Consider the following 17069-nt stretch of genomic DNA (forward strand, 5'->3'; position numbering starts at 1 on the left):
TATATGTACAACATAATAAACCCCACCCTAAAGAAGCAACTGTATATCCAAAGGGATACAGAATCAGAACTGTAAAAATCATAGTGAAGTTTGCTTGATGTAAAGCCTGAGATTTTCAGTTGGTTCTTCTGCAAGGCTGTGACACCTGCCAGATATGTTAAAATCTAATTTTTATTTCTTTTTCTCTTTTTTCTTTCTTTATTTTGCTACAGTCTTTAGACTAAGCATGCAAGACATACAACTAAGTGCAACTGAGTGAAATGTATTTTTTATTTACTCATTCCCTAACAGTTTGAACTGAGGTATGCGTACTAACAGTTTCTCATGCTGTTATCTTTACTCATGTCTAGCTACACATGCTGAGAATGAACTAATCTACCAGATTTTTATCCTCTTTTGAATACCGAACTAACCAGCAAACCACTCAGTTTAGAAGCACAGGGACCAATTCTCATGATCCCCATCTGGCTACTGCCGGCACATCATGAAGCTGCCTGGATATAATTAAAAAAAAAAAAAGTTTCAAATGACCACAGACTGCCCTTTTTTTCCCCTTTTCTTTTCTCTCTTTTAAAAACAGAATGCAGAGTTGAGCTTCAGAAAAGTAACTGCCAATAAAATTTCTTGTACCGAAACTTATGTGTGGACAGGAGTGTTATTTCCTTATGAAAAACGCTGATCAAAAACTAAACAAAACTCAGCAAATGTGCCAAGATACACCAAAATTAAAGCAGTCATCTTAGCACAATCCTTAAACAAAAGTGGCATACAATCTGTAAAAACAAAGACCCCAAAATATTTTATTTTTTTTTCAATTCTAGGAATACTATTATGTGGTCCAGTAAAACTATGGGAGCTTTTCTGTTCTCTTTTGCGTTTTATTGAACTGCCTCCTTTATTTGATACTCCAATTTTCTGCAAAATATCTGCACTTGCTTTCTCCAGCTCCCTTCTTACGGCTCCCTCTGTAACACTGTTTCCTAGTTTTAGCCTCAAAAGCTCTTCTCGATTTCTCTTTACAGAATTTCAGTTTGGTCGCTGTAAAGGAATACGAATAAAAAGTAACTTTGGTTCAGTCATCTACTTGGTCATCTAAATTTACTAGAATAAAGGAGCAGTTTCCCTCTCAGGTTAGCAATAGCCCATATCTTGTCATTTCCCTCTAAATTCTTCAACCTCCCTTGATCAACAATAAGAGGATATTTGGCTTCATAAGATAAAGCATATAATAGAGAACATAATTTACCTTTGTGTAATATCTTTGGTAATTTTAGGGGGGAAAAGGTACAAAGAAGAATATAAATTAAGCTCAGAAAGGCTTTTTTTGAAATAATAATAATTAAACAAAAAGCTACAGTCCTACATAAATAAATGAGTGACAGAAAAGTGGTTGCAGAATGAAAGTGTTTAGGTGTTTGGTGACTGAGGTGTACTGACCTGTAACAACAGCTTTCTGTATGTAATGTTTGCTTTGAAGAGCACTGCCAGTTCTACCAAACAAGCCCCAGTGCCATTTCCTTCCCCCCGATCCTGCTATTGACTGGTTTCTACTGTGAGGTTTTGATACTGGCTGGTGTAATATTGCATAACAATCTTCACTGCAGTACAGAATTTGCAAAGTTGAAATTATTAACACTTTAGCATTAGTGGGCTCAGTCCTTATTAACTGCCGTAACAAGCTCAATCTGAAATCTAATTTGTATTCAAACAGATTAATGCCACCAAGCAATCCTGAACTGATGTTTAGCTGAGAAACATCACCACGTATTACAACAGTTTAATGAAGTCATCTTTCCAACCGCTATTTGCAAATGAAAAATAATAATCAATGTATAGCTATCCGTCTTGGTAATCTTAGATATTCCAGAAAGATTTGTTGGCCCATTCAAACTCATGTTAAACAACTGAGAGCCTGCCACTGTAGCATCCATTCTCTAATGAAGTGAATTCTGTTGGTGCTGCATATGTTTCTTTGTGCTGTTCAATTTTGTGGCATTTGCTAATATTCACCATTGCTGCCAAAAAAATCAAAAACCAAAACTAAAAAAAAACCCTGTTTTGTGGAATGAATTTATGTTGCTTCCTATAGTATTTCTATGTTCATCTGTCATTCATTCTCATTCTTACAGTACTTCTTTTCTCTCTCTCTCTCTGTTGGACGACCCTTCGGTGTGTACAGTGCAGCATCTGGGACCTTTTCAAAAAAACAGACACCAAAATGGAATGTTTTCCACAGCTAAAGAAAACATGGTGGCATCTGAAGGAGACTGGAATGAATGACGGAAAAAACTACAAACAATTCAATGACATTCAGCTTCGTATAATAAAAACACCTATTAACATTCATCACAAAGTACAGAAAACATTAGGCCTTCAAGAGGCCCTGGGCCGAGATGTGGCCTGAGGTCAGAACTTAAAATGGTAGAGCAGAAGTGGGGGGGAGGGGGGGGAATAAAAGCAATACATTAAAAAGTTTGGGATAATATTTCTTGTAACCCCTCGCCAGTACACACATACACACACACACGCGCGCACACACATGCCTTCCCCATCCCAAATGGAAGCAAAAAAAAAAAAAAAAAAAAGGACTAAAGGCAGTGATAACCAACATGCAGTACTGTGCAAATATCTTGTCCATTGGAATCCTTAAAATCTGGGCAAAGGCTTGATCTGCAGTTAGGTGTACATGCTCAGAGTTTGATGTCCTCAGTGTCCAAAATTGGCAGGACTGCAGTCCAAAACCTGCTGCTAAATGTGAGTAAGTGAATCAGTTTAGCAAATTTACAACACTGATGTTGACTGTAAGAGAGGAAAATCCCAAGTACCAAACAAGTCCATCCAATGCACAGAGTACAAATTCCTTTTTTCAACAAAAAGTAGAAAAATCAAAAATACTCCCAAATGGGATACTTGATGGCACTAAGAGTTAACATATTTCATAGTTGTCAAAGTGTACTGAAAATCCTCCAGACTGTACAATAATGGAGAGATTTCGCAGCTAAATTTGACATGTTTTTCCAATCTTCATTCTCAGGATAATGACGTCAGACATATTCATTCTATGTCCTCATTTACAGGTTCATCTTCATAATCTCTGTCATGATCAAAATCTGGACTGTGATTGGCTGTTGTCACTAAGGATAGCGGGCCTTCGTTTTCGTCCGGATCCAACGGTTCTTCTTTGACATGCACAGGGTGCCTAGGAAAATTAAAAACAGTAAATCAGCAACTTCCCTGTTTAAAAATGATTTTGTCCTGCTTTGGCAATACTGACATTTTTTTGAGAAACTGAAGACCTGATTTCCAGAGATGCTGAGCACTGGGCACCTCTGACTAACTTCTACAGGAGTTGTGGGTGCTCAGCACATATGAAATGCAGGCCCTGAACTTTTGGGTTTGCTGCTAAAGAAAAAAAACAATCAAAAAAGTGTATGCCTAAGAATGTGTCTACAGTTACTTGGCTTCACTGGGAAAATATCCTAGGAGGAACACCTTCTTGTATATGGTTTATTCACAGGATTTAGAGAATATGCTCTCAACTGACATATTAAGTTGATTAACACAATCTTCAGCTAAATAAGTGAATTAAGCATGGTAAAGCAAAATAGTGGTTTGTCAACCCACTGAGCTGGTGGAGGCTGGGCTAATCATCGCTTGCTGTGTGTTCTGCTTTTCTAGTTAACATGCAGAACCTGTGAGACAACTCTCCAGAGGACGACCCCAAGCGAGGTTCTATCATTAATCAACTTCAAGCAAACACAGCAAAGAGACACCATGATACATGCTTTAAACTCCAAATTAATGCATATTTTTACAAACTGTCAATAAGGGAAGAAAAGCTCTGCCAGGAAACACAAACGGAGAGGAAAAGGCTCGCTCAACACAACAATATGATAAGAAAGCAGAGCCCTAACGAGAATAATAACACTGTCAGCTGTAAACAAGGCAGAACATGATCCTCAGCTCATGGTGGGCACAAGGATGCACTAAAGAGATGAGATCTGCCAAATTTCTCATTATAGAATAGCACATGAATAACCCGCAGGGGAATGTCGGTTGGTCATTCCAAACGGGTATGATAACAATTGAAAAATGTTGTTCGTAAATCATATTTACAACAAACCCTTTACAAATACAAATTACTTTTTTTGTTCAGTAGCTTTTGATATGTAAAACAGCCATGTGAGTCAATACGGTCTGGTTGGTGGGACTTCATAGGAAAGTAGGATTTTATTGACATGATCAAGTATTAATAACACGACACGCCAATGGAGACCCTGTTTGCTTCCTAAATAATTGATATTGCAGGCAATCCCTTAAAATAAAGTGTTAATGAGTTCAAGTTCCATTCTATTTCTCGTGGAGTTGCTATCCACCTCCCACAGTCTGGGTTGATCTCTAGCCAGCCTGATTTAACCCATTCATGTAGAAAAAGTAACTAGATCAATATGTGGGAATTAGCTGCACCTTGCATCCCATCCTGCATTGGATCAGTAGGGAGAAATGATCCCATCACAGAGACATATTAGTGCTTATTGAACACATTTATTTATTTTTTCAGTTTATGAAAATGTGCCATATCAGCAAGTCTCTGGGGGCACGTGCAATACATAATGAAACACACAACATTAGCCACTGATCTCTGGACCTGGGAATAGGATCTCCTAAAAGCAAACATCCATGAAAACAGATGGACTTCGCACTATGTCCTAAAAGGTCAACACACTCATTATTTGATGGACCAGTAGGAAAGAAATCCCTAAATTACTAGAGAAAATACCCCACACACTGGCCCCTGATGTTTTTCTATTTAGGACCTCAGCAGAGCTCAGATATCACAAGGAGAGCGGTGGTTTTTCAGATCATTTAGTTTTGACACAACTGTGGAAGAACAGAGAAATGCACATGGAGAAGACTCAGAACAAGTCGTTAGGAATCAGGGCCTGAGCCAGCAAAGCCCATAAGAAGTCTCACTGAAGTGAATGGGGATAATCACGTTTAAAGTTAAGCATGTGCTAAGTGCTTTGTTGATTGGGACCTGAGTCAACACGCAAAGAGATCGATTATACTTCTAACTAGAATACACCAGTGTTATGTTCATGCACTGGGCTTTTTCTGGGTGAAAATTTGAAAAGAAAAGAAAAAAATAGCAGCTACACACACAGAGCAAAAGATCTCTACATTCCTTTACAATGCTGGCGGTAATACTGATGATTGATTTCATTTAAAAGTCTTGCTCATTGTGTTTGTGTCATTGCTGCCATTTTGTTTTTAAATAAATTGTTTTTTGTTATTTTTGAAAAATTAATACAGGTGTTTTTTTCAAAAGTAAGGACACGCTGATGTTTTATGAACCTGAAGTGGTGATGGGGGGAGGGCTTCTTCCCCTGGTTGTGCAGATTCCAAGGCTATTGTTCACATGTTAAAGTCCCTGCACATCTAACCGATCTATTAGGCTTATGCACGATCACCAAGCTCTAACAAAGATGGGCCAACAGATAGGGTGGACGCTGGCTGCACCTGGGTAATTGTTAAGTATCTCAGAAACTAACAGCCCTTGTATAGAATTGATTGGTCTCATTTCCAATCAGCATAATAGTTTCTTAGGGCCAAATCTGGTTTAGTTTCTCCCCAGGGCATTAGATGCAGCAGAACTCATGCCATTTTGCTTTGGCGATTTGGAGGTGGGAAGAGCTGGTGATGCCAATGCATGTTAATATATAACTTGCCTAATGCCACTACCGAAAAGGATCTAGGGCGTGGCCAGCTGGTTGGAGCCACAACTACACAGAAAAAGAGGTTGCACAAAAGCCATGGTGGCTGCTGAAGTCTTGTGGCTACAGTAATGGATGGTGGGTGACTATCCTTCCCCCTCTTACTGGTTCCATGGATTTCCCCAGGATATGCCTTTCAATCTGTAGAAATGTTTGAAAACCTTGTTAGGAAATCCAAGATCAGGCCACACTCACCTGCTTTAATGCAAAACCGAAACGCAATCCAGGTTTTTCCAAAAGGTTCTTGAACCTTTCCAAAGCAACCGCAGGACAGGGCTCATGGTTTTGTTTTGAAAGCATGTGAAACCAGGTGGTTTTGACTGAGTTTCACTTTGAGGTTTGGGTTTGTCCCCTGAAGTAATAAACAAAGCACTGGGGATGCACAGCCAAGAGAATGGAAAGCAATGAAAAGGCCTGAATGACTCCAAGTGAGACAAAGCTCCAATATGCCTCTATACTCTGCCTTCCCCCGGGTACTTAAGGTGGGGTAAATATCAAAGGAGTGAGTCCCATTTGAAGGAATCATCTCCCCAAATTAGGACGTTTATCTGAACTATCCAAACTTCAAGCAGAAAATTTGCAAGGAAAACAAAACAAAGCACAATCCAGCCCCTTGTGTGGTATTTTGGTTGTAGCAGCAAACTGGCATGTGAAAATGAAAACCCACTGATTATTATTCAAACACCTCAAAACTACCAGCCATGTTCAGTTTAAAGACATTCGTGTTCAGACGTGGGGAGATTTTTATAATTTTCCAAACCAGTTTGAACCCCTATTTAATGCATCTCATAAATGGAATCTAAGTTTTTCTTGTTTAGTAGTAGAATTCTAACACATTTCATTTTACTAGAACGTCTAAGGCTTCAGAAGGGGCCTTAACAATAAAAATAACCTTACTGAACACAGATTTCCCTTCTTTTCACATTTGAGTAATTCTTTTGTTTGTGCACTCTGGGAACAGAGGACTTTTTAATAAAGCTGACTGTTGTTTAAAGCCACTGTGTTCTGGTGGTGCACACAGCATGGAATAGTTTGCTTTGTGGCTACCTTTGGAGCATATCAGGATGAAAGTGTTATGTCCCCAAGCTGTAATTATGTGACTATTTTCTAGTGTTTCAAAAGAGGGGGGGGGAAGTAGCAGTAGTTCAATGTGTCATAAAAAGGAAAGAAATGAATGGTAATGAGACTTCAGCAAAAGCGTTGTACTTGCTTAGTTGTCATGTTAACAAGGTCTTCTAAACCTTATGATAAAAGTTTAAGGCTTGATTTATTCCAATATACTGGAACTGTTAAAAAACAATTGCATTATGGCAGAGAAGCGTGTTTTGGAAAAGAATAGAGAATGTCATTATAAAGTGTACTTAATGGAAATAAGATATTGCAAAGAGTAACTGTCTATGACACTGATAGTCTGCACTGGAAATCTGATGTTGACATATAATTATATTTAGCAAACAGTGTAAACCCTATGACGTTTGAACAGCATCCTGCTTCATGGCCTTTCAAAGTATTTCAAAACACTTGTTTAATGGGAAAGCCCACAAGCTGCTATCAGGGCATACACCTTGCTGCATTTTTAGTTATACAAAAGGAAATATTCAGTACAAAACACACAGTATTAATTTGAGAATATGGAATCATTCAGGAAACAATCATTTTCACATTACAACACAAAAAGGGTTTTTCTGGTGGATGGGGACAGTGAGAATCTCTCTCTCTCTCTCTCTTATTTCTGAGGTGCATCTCACCTGGGTATCTAAGCACTAAATAGTGGATACTAAATGCATTAAAATCACAGCTATGCATATGGTTCTAGGAAATGTGCTACCCTGCTTTTCACTTACAGTTACGCTTCCCGCCCCATACTCCCCTCAAAAACAATGAAATCTTAAGTGAAAGGAGAAGTACATGAACTGCACTAGCCCTGTACCTTAAAAAATATACCTGGATGAAAAGAAATTTGTTAACATTTCTGTATGTTAGCCAAGGAGAAGGCCTTATTCTTGAAAAATATTCCATCTTCTCCTCCTCCTCCACTAAAACCCTGCATGGGCATGGGCAGAGCATAACCAATTGTGACTAAAACTGCCTGAAGAGGAATCCATTTGTGATAGCACTAACAGTGTGTCACGTAACGCTACTTTGGGAAAGATAATTAATACTGCACAAACAATCACTGTAAAAGCTAAACACATTATTCAAATGTTTTGAAGTAAATGGTGAAAGACAATGTTCAAATTAATTATGAATTAAAAATGAATGTTGCCATCTTTAAAGATTATTTTTCAAAGCAGACTGTGCACTGATTTAAAATGCCGGAATATCAAAGTATCCAGAGCTTTCGATTCCTGTCCCTTTTCCTGCTCCCCCACAACATATTATGCAGGTGGGAAACTTTTTTTTTTTTGGCCATTAAATGCTAATTAGTTTCATAACTAATTACTATGATGGTATTAGGTTAATGTTTTTCTACTTTTTCATTCAGACCTACTTTTGTAAATCCCATATTCAAATTACTTTGAAGTAAAAGGTTACAAATTACTTGGGGGTTTTGGATTTTCTTTCTTTTACTCTGAGCTTTGATAACTCAGTCAATGATTTTACAGTACATTTTAATGAACACTTGGATAAGAGCAGACTGCATTTCATCTATGTTTACTCACAGAAGTAGTCAGCCGCTCCAAATAGACAGGTTTTAAAATTTGAGAACTACGTGACTTATAAAGTCTGCTTTCCTTTCCAGCTGCCAATTATCCAGTTTTTAATTTGGGGGATAGGGGAGAATTTACAGCTTTGCAAACTCACTCAGTCACCCATAAATACTGAACACACCCACAAGGGCAGCACACCATTCCTGGCTTACCCTTTCCTGTACTAGCATTCTGTCCGGTGCCATTTACATTTAGCATGGACAGCAATCTCCCATTACTTCATGTGGTTATATAGGCACTCGTTATATTGCCGTCTGTTGCTATAATGCTCATATTAATTTTCCTTTTGATATTTTAAGAGCGATCTATAAATCATGCATGCCTTCACATGTGCCATCGTTAATGCCCAGCAATACTGTTGTTTGCTGAATGTTATTAGAAACCAGCTAAACACGCTCATTCCCCCAGCTCTGCCCCGCCAAGCATGTTTACTGGGTAGTCTGAAGTAGAAAGAAACAAAAACTTTTCATAAAGTTGCCTGAGAGTGTTTTTGTAGCTCTGTGGTCTGGAATTGAACAAAGAGAATGGCAAGTGAGTTAAGAATTTTATAGCTGTGTGCACTTGTCAGACTGGATTGAGTCGATTGGTTTTATGTGGAAGTTGGCAAATGACCCTTTTATATTCTAATCAACCTAAATATTTTCAGAAGCTCAGACTTTTTCTTTTACTGCCCAGGACTGGAACTTCAGACACAATCTTTGAAGAGTATCATCGTTACATTTGACCAGATCCCTAAATAAACACACATGTACATGCTGTACTTACATTGCTTGCATAGGGGAACGTCCTGGACTACTGTCACTCTCATTACTGTTCGTATGCTCCATTGCACCATTAAGATCTTCCCTCATAGCATTGGCTAAATTGCCCAGAGTGGGATTTCCCATGGAAGCAGTAGTGTATAGAGGTATACTATTATCAGCCATTGAAGCCTGCCAAGGACATAGCAAAAGTGTATGAAGAAGGATGTCTCAAATTTTTATACACTGTACAACACAATCACATATTCAAATTGTCGGTTTTAAAAATGTGTTTTCAAAAAGGTCTTGCACTGACTCCCCCAGGGGAAACGTGTCACGATTTGCATGAGGAGTTCAAAACTGTACTGATCGTTGGTGCACGAGAGAGGATGGTTCCTGCTGTTCCCCATTTAGATATTACAGCTTGTGGAAAAAGCAAATTTACCTTTTCTACTTTCATGATACACTATTTTTGAGGCTTTCATAAAAAAAAAAGTTAAAAAAGCAATTAGAGCAAACTCATTTGGCTGAGGATTCCGTTCTACTCATGACATGAGTGAGAAGTGATGTGTGAGCAGTTACAGAGGGTTAAGTTTTTCTCATAGTTCTGCCAGCGCAAATGCAGAGTAACATCACTGAAGTCAGCTGAGTTACTCTAGATGCACACCAACATAACTGAAGTATGAACTCATCCCTATATTTGCTGTGTTACTTTTGCATTGGTGGGAGAAATCTAAGATTTAACAAGGCAGGGTGAATTAGGATGGTGTTTTCTATTTTTTTACTGCTCTGATAACTCTGATATTATCTTAGGTATTGTAGATTTGATACCATTCGGACCTGATTCTATTTCTGATAAGTACTGTAATAGGCATGTTTTAGTCATCTTCTAAATGCAGGTATTTTTAGAAAGGGAATAAACAGTTAAACATTTTCCTTCTTATTCCAGATTTACTGGTTGCTAGTATTTATTTTATGCTCATGTTTGATCATTTTGACAGGGCTGTCCTATGGTCAGTGAGTCAGGCTTGCAGCATGTTAAAACCTCTTCTCGGCCAGCATAATCCCATCATGTAGTGATTGGAATATAGCACCGTCAAGTCCTGATGTGAGAGGAGTTAGTTCGTTGGTCCAGGGGGTGGGGGTGTCTAAAAGGAAGCAACCCTTTGAAACAGAAAGATCATTTTATCCATCTGTGAACCAGCGTCCATGGCTTTCTGAGACGTGCCAGCATGGAAAGCCACAGATGCTGGCTCTGCAGTGGTCAACCTAACTCAGCGGAAAGGTCAGCTTCCTGCTACAGTCAAGCAAAAAGAATCCATCAGCACCACAACTGCAAGAGGCAAGACTGCTCAGGGGAGGGTAGTTCATGCAAATGAGCTTCCCACCTGATGCTCTCTGCTGTTGCTGATTCTTGGGATGTTCCTCACTTACTACCATTATTCCTGTTCAAGCACAAATGTGCATGAGGGAACGACCCAGCTACGAGCACAATCTCCCTTTTAATTCTCTCCCAGGCTGACCTCTCTAAACATCTGATCGCATGTGATCCTAAAAGCTACTCTGACAAAGAGGATTATTTTTATCTTTTTGATTCAACATGTAGCAAACTAATTTTGATTAAGGGAATGTAAAGATTGGCTCACATTTCCTGCAGTTTCCAAAATAAAAAGGCAAGCTCTTCCCTCATAGAGATAACTTGTAATTGCAGTAGAGCAATTTATTTGGGAAGAGGTTGGACAGAAGATGCACCTGATATAATTATTTCTTGCAAACCGCAATTCGGCAAATGGCCTGATTCTCTGCATAAGCAGGGAGCGATGGGTAGTTCGGAGGTGTGGGTCAGACTTGTTATCCAGAAACACTAGTAGTTTCTTGAACCCCGTTAGCTGGGAGGTCAGGCTGGGGACCTCTGAAGATGAGACTTTCTGCAGATTACTGGCGTTGCCTGGTTTTATCCACGATGGAAAAACACACTCTATTTGTGCTCAAAATACTGGTGTTTCTGGTCCCAGGTGGAAGCAGAAAGGGCAGAGGCACAGTGACATTTTAAAATAACCCAGCCATACTAACCGAACTGTTCAGAACCCAGCCACGAGGGTTAGGACCCTTCCAGTGTTGGGAGGAGGTTTGATCTGCCCTTACTTTATCCCTCAGTGCTGCTCACACTAGGAGGTGAAAAGGGAGCAAATACCACAGTTACCTAGTGGGGACGTTAATGTTTTCCACATTTCCCAGGGCAGACTCATTAGTCTTCTGAGCCTCATACCCTGCTCTACTCGTTCACACAGGAGCTTACATCACCAGGTCTGCAGGGAGAGTGCAACGGCAGTTGCTTCATCTTTGCCTGGGGTAGAGCACAGATTTCAAGAGTGCTCTTTGCTTAATCAGGCAAAACAGAGTGGAGGCACTGGATCTTCTGGGAGACCGACCAACCAACACTGCCAGGACAGGGAAAAATGCTTCTGGGTCTCCCCCGGGATGAGAACTGGAATCCCTATACCCTCCATGCACAGAGAGGGGAAGAGAAAAGGGCTTCTTCTCCCTGCCCATGAGGGGAAGCAGATATCAGAAATGTCAGAGGTGTGTGGGTGCAGCTGAGGAGGCACCACTACCACCTGGAGAGAAGAAAATCCTGACATTTTTTTGAGGCACATAACATCAGATTTTCTGTAGGCCTCAAAACAGGAGCCCACCAAACTTGTGAGTGCATACAATGGGCAGGTGTACACATGCTACAGGATATGCCCAAAGCCAGAGGGGGCACATTTCTAGTCAATAAGTGACAATTTGGCTCAACATGTCCACAGACAGGAAAATCGTATCATAGACTAGGAAGTTTATTATACAAACCATGTCACTTGACACGTGTTATCTTATGCATCAAACAGTATGTTAAGCCAATGATATTTTTTCTTTGTCGTAACTGCTCAGAGTCCTTTTGAACAGTAGAGAACATGCCACAATTTTTGCAGAAGACCATGAGATGTACGTTTTTTTGCTAGTAGCTAGAAATTGTCTGACAAGGGGGCGGGGGAGGGGGAAGGAGCCTGCTGGAATATTTTAACCCTAATAGAACCTTGTATTTAATTAGCACAAAGTTCTCTTGTGACCCTGTTTATTGACAAAACTCAAAAGCTTTAGCAAAACCTGTCCAGATTCTCATCTGAATCGAGTCGCTTATCTAGTGTTATTGGAGAATACAAACACACGTTACTCCCTAGAAAAAACTGGAAAATGAAAATAGTTTTGAGGGTCTCACAAAAGACAAGAATGGAAGATGTCAACAACAGCACCACCACATGTTTTAGAAAGAAGACATGAACAGTTCTGTATGATAAGCATATTAACTGAAATTAGTCACATAGTCAACAGAATCTGAAGGAATGCAGGACCATTTCATTTTTGCCTTTCAGCCTCATGAATGTAAAAAGGTGCCTGTAATCTTAACACTATTCAATAGACAAAGCAGTCTTTAAAAATCACACTTCACAAGGCTCACGGGAAAATAAGTTACTAATGAACGGTATTTACAGTTGAGTCATTTACACATGTTTTCATTTGCTTTTCAGAAGTTACTGCATTAACTGAAATAATTAGGAGAAATGCACAGTGTCATTTCTCTCCTATTAATCTGTTTTCTTGGTTTTAAAAAAAAATAAATTGCTTAAATTGCAAAGCTAGTAAATCTTCCACAACATTTAATTGCCCAAACATGACATGTAATCCACTGCACTAAGTTTAACCTTTGATGAACGTCTTGGGAAGGCTTTCTATGGATGTTTGGAGCTCTGTCGTGCAATCATTGGCTACCTTGCAGAACTTAGCTACTGCATGTGAGGATGTCATGGCAAGATTAAGTAAGGCCTTTGTAGTGATTGGGGAAACAGTGTGGAAGAGGTGTGAAAACACATAGTAATCAGTAGGCAAAATACAAAAATGCTTGTCACTTATGTCAGTGGTTCTTATAATGAATACTGACTTCACTAGGGACATTTGAGCCAGACACAATAATTTTATTAGAAAGTTGCACAGAGAAAGAATGAGGAAAACGTATTTCTTTTGTGTAACACACAAAAGATGTTTCAGATACACACACAAATTTATATTGTGCACATATGCTTATATACACATATATTGCACATCATTGCTGTATTTGAAATATCTAAATATTCTTTATAATTTCTGACATCTCTCTTCTTCTTTACAAAGTGAACTAGACCTTTGTTATTTAACAACAACAGAAAAATATGAAAAAAATAGTCCTTAAAAGAAGGTGGGGGTCGGGGGGAGAAATGATCTGCTTTCCCTTTAAAGCCATGAACAATAGAAGGTCATGTGACACAGTATCCTATCATTCAGCACATTAATAGCTGTGCTAGAGTAATTACACTTGTGGTATTTTTGCCTCAAGTGAAATTCTGAAATAAGAGGATGGAAATTATGATACTGCTGATAAATATTAATAAGTGAACTTTTAATTTTTTTGCCACAATATTCAAAATGCTAAGCATCTAGCTAATGCTGAAGCAGCCTGATATGTGTTTGCCTCCAGGGACGATGATGCTTTATGCACTTAAGAAAAAAGTTTAACGGAATTAAAATTTAATATCTAATTAGAGCAAGGCTAATATATTTTGAAATGAGTGGGGAAGACACATGCCTCTGTTGCGTATTTGCTACAGTCATTAATCTTACCTGTAAAGCAGCATTGAGAGGTGTGCAGTAGGTGTGGCTGGTCTGTATGTTTTTAATAAGAGAAGGGTTACTGCATAAGAAAAACATAAAAAGTAGAGGTAAGTGCAAACTACTCATCTTAGGGTGTTCCATCATGTTATGTTTCCTCCCACACCAGAAATCTACAGACGGCGCTGTTTGCCGGAAAAGTTCTCTTCTGTTTTTTAAACTTTTATACTTCAGTTGTATGGCTACCATATTTGCATTTGCCTTTATTAAATATGGAAGACCACTACTGAAGTCTCTAACAGCTACAGCATCTCATGTTCTAATGCCCTGTTGAAATAGTATATATTGGCATTGGTTTTCTACTTAGCTGTGTACCCAACAGAATTTTTCCAAAATTCTTCCTATCCAAAAGTCAGTTACTACATAAAGGTCCATAATAAGATCCCCATTAAAAGCATTAGGGACTCTTAACTCGTACACTGGCTGACTTATGTAGTAGCTGGCATCACTGTCATCCATAGCTGCACAGTAGAATTTTGATAAGTAGGAACTTCAGAATTCTTGCTTTCAGAGTTGTATTGTTTCCTGCTGGACAAATCTCCGACAGCACAGTAGAGTGCTTGGCTATCCTATAGCCCAAAGCATTTTTGTTGTGGGCGATGGAGGGGAGGTGGAACAGCAGATATTATGGCACTCGAATGAAGTGTTAGGGAACATTAAAAGATGCCACTCTGAGTCAGGGAGCACTCATAAAAAAGTATCCCACTGTGGTTCTTTGAACCATTACTTTAGAATACCCACAGTACCTTTGTAGCCAAGGTTTATAAAAGGGGCCTGATTTACAGAACGTGCTGAGCACCCTGTCTCGGCTGGAGACACAAAACCCACACCCCCAAGATCACTTTTGAAAAATCTTGCTGAAAGTACAAGCCAGGGAAGGTTCAGAGCAGAAAACCCCAAAAACGTACCTCATCCACAATACAATTTTGTTTCTGTTTTGAAACAGAACACAGCGATAACTGTCTTAAACTGACCACCCTTGAGACCAGCAAAAATCAATTGCCCTGGACAGGTGGTCTTCAACTAAAGGGGAAACAAAATTGCCTTGGAACTTTCAGAATATTTTAAAGTGATCATTTCAGAAAGAGAGTGGTTTGTTGTTTGTAATCTTTACTACAGGTCCAACTGTAGTAATCATTGTCAAAACGCTTTGGGGCATTTCAGCTATTCATTTGAGGAATATCAACTTGTATTTCTGTGCTAAGAATTGTGAAACAAAGCATATGACTGAATCTAACAGGAAACAATCTAAATCTAGTTTACCTAAAAACCTTCTTGATAATCAACTGTACAGTGTATCTGCTCTAGGAGCAGTACCTTTTAGTCTACATTGCATTATAAACAAAATTACAACAAATGTCAAAGAAGCATTATCATAGGCAATTGCATTATTAGGGCAGGAACAAGTGCAACACATATATAAACCCACAACATTTAGTTTCTTTTGCAACAAAGGTGAGGTCACAGTTTCATGAAATGCAAGTCTACATGAGATGGGTAGATCATGCAAAGCAAAGCAACAGCAGAAAAAAAATAAAAGCAAGTAAAAGCTCTTACTGTGCAACAAGCTCGCCAAAGTTTTCATCAGGGCAGAATTTTCGAGGACGGCCTCGTTGAATATGACGGCCACGTTTAAACTCTTCATCATCAACAGTCCAAAAGGACCCAAACTCATCCTCTACTCTGATAAAGCACTTATGCAGTGAGAGGTTGGTGCGAATGGCACCCTGGGACAAGAGCAGCAGCAAAGGAGATGAAGTGGAAACAAAGGGACACGGGATTGGGGACAGAACAGACATCAAATACAGGGAAAAGGAAAAAAGAAAATAAAATGCAATAAGCATAAGCAAATGGTTTGTGAGGGTTAATATGCATTGCCACCTAAAAGCTACTAGCATGTGATGCAACAAACACCAAGCAAGCAGGGGCAAGGGAACTGGTGGGCATACAAACAGTAGTGATGAGATGCTTTTCTTTGTTTCCCTTAACTGAAACAATGTGAAACCACCTGTGTTGGTCTAACACCATCTAGCAGCCAAAAGCCTCTACGTTAAACTGTAAGCATGATCCAAGCTAGGCTAAGAAGTTCAAACATGGTGGACATACCCACTGATCTTTTGTGGCCTTCGTTTTTGGAACTCTAGTTCATCCACTGTCCATACTGCCCCTTTAACGTTTTCTACTCGCACAAAACACTTGTGAAGACTAAGATTATGACGCACTGCATTCTGCAGCAAGTATAAAAGAGAAAACATTCAAAAACTTTCTATGAGAAAATACTCATCATTGTCCAAGAACAGCAGCATAGTCAGCTTGACAGTCCTTATTTGCAAAGATAACTCCGCTCCCCGCACCCAACCCTCACCCTCCTTTCCCAACAAACCAGATCTTTACACGTTTAAGATCTTATTTTGCAAAGATAAAAATAAAATCTCAAACCTGAGATTAGGAATTCAAGTTATTTTGTCATGTCAATTATTCACGGTGGGAATGAGAACCTCCATCATTTTATGTACACACATCAGGTAACAGCATATTTCATATACAGTTACAGTAACATTGCTAAGATATTTTCAAAACAAGTACACAGTTTGTAACGGAAACGTATCCACTCCTGGAAAAATAAAACAGTTTAAAAGACCAGAGAGAGAATTTCATGTAACTACAGAGGACTCAATTTGGCAAAGAGGCATTGGGGCTGGGGTTTCTGGGGTTTCCCACAGCTGGACTAATGTGAATCAGGTGCTGAACCTCTTTTCACACCAAGTGTATGGAATAGGGGCTCAGAGGGTTAGCAGCACCCTAGTGAGAAGCCCAGTGCACCAAGTCATGTCTTCCACTGCATGCTCATATATGGAAGTTGGCTCTCATTTCTGGCAGGATACTGTACTGATTGAACTGAGCTTCTGCCAAGTACACGCCTGAGGAGGGCTCTCAGAAACATAGTGATAATCTCTCCACAAGTAGAGACACATGTTTTTTTTCCTTATAGTTGCTAGGCTCCTTTATTGGGCAATCCCAAACGAAGGTTTCTGATGGTCAGACCCAATTCTGTTGGATGTAATCCAGTCCTTCTGCAGGATGGACTCAGCAGATCA

General features: G+C 39.3%; 1 protein-coding gene across 23 annotated transcripts in view; it reads right to left on the bottom strand.

The window, feature by feature from the left end:
* Nucleotides 1-554: 554 nt before the first annotated feature.
* The window catches only part of FOXP1 (forkhead box P1), a 493539-nt gene continuing 477024 nt past the window's right edge, over nt 555-17069 (bottom strand). For 22 of the 23 annotated variants that reach the window (XM_073351104.1, XM_073351096.1, XM_073351093.1 and 19 more), the window contains 4 exons: nt 16078-16199; nt 13924-13993; nt 9251-9417; nt 555-3199 (listed from right to left, as the gene is read on the bottom strand). In XM_073351104.1, the coding sequence (XP_073207205.1) occupies nt 3055-3199; nt 9251-9417; nt 13924-13993; nt 16078-16199 (504 nt within the window). In that variant the 3' untranslated portion in view covers nt 555-3054. The remainder of the gene's footprint in view (nt 3200-9250; nt 9418-13923; nt 13994-16077; nt 16200-17069) is intronic. The other variant, XM_073351110.1, reaches the window with a different exon arrangement.

This window comes from Lepidochelys kempii, chromosome 7, assembly GCF_965140265.1.
Source record: "Lepidochelys kempii isolate rLepKem1 chromosome 7, rLepKem1.hap2, whole genome shotgun sequence".
Taxonomy (NCBI): Eukaryota; Metazoa; Chordata; order Testudines; family Cheloniidae; genus Lepidochelys; species Lepidochelys kempii.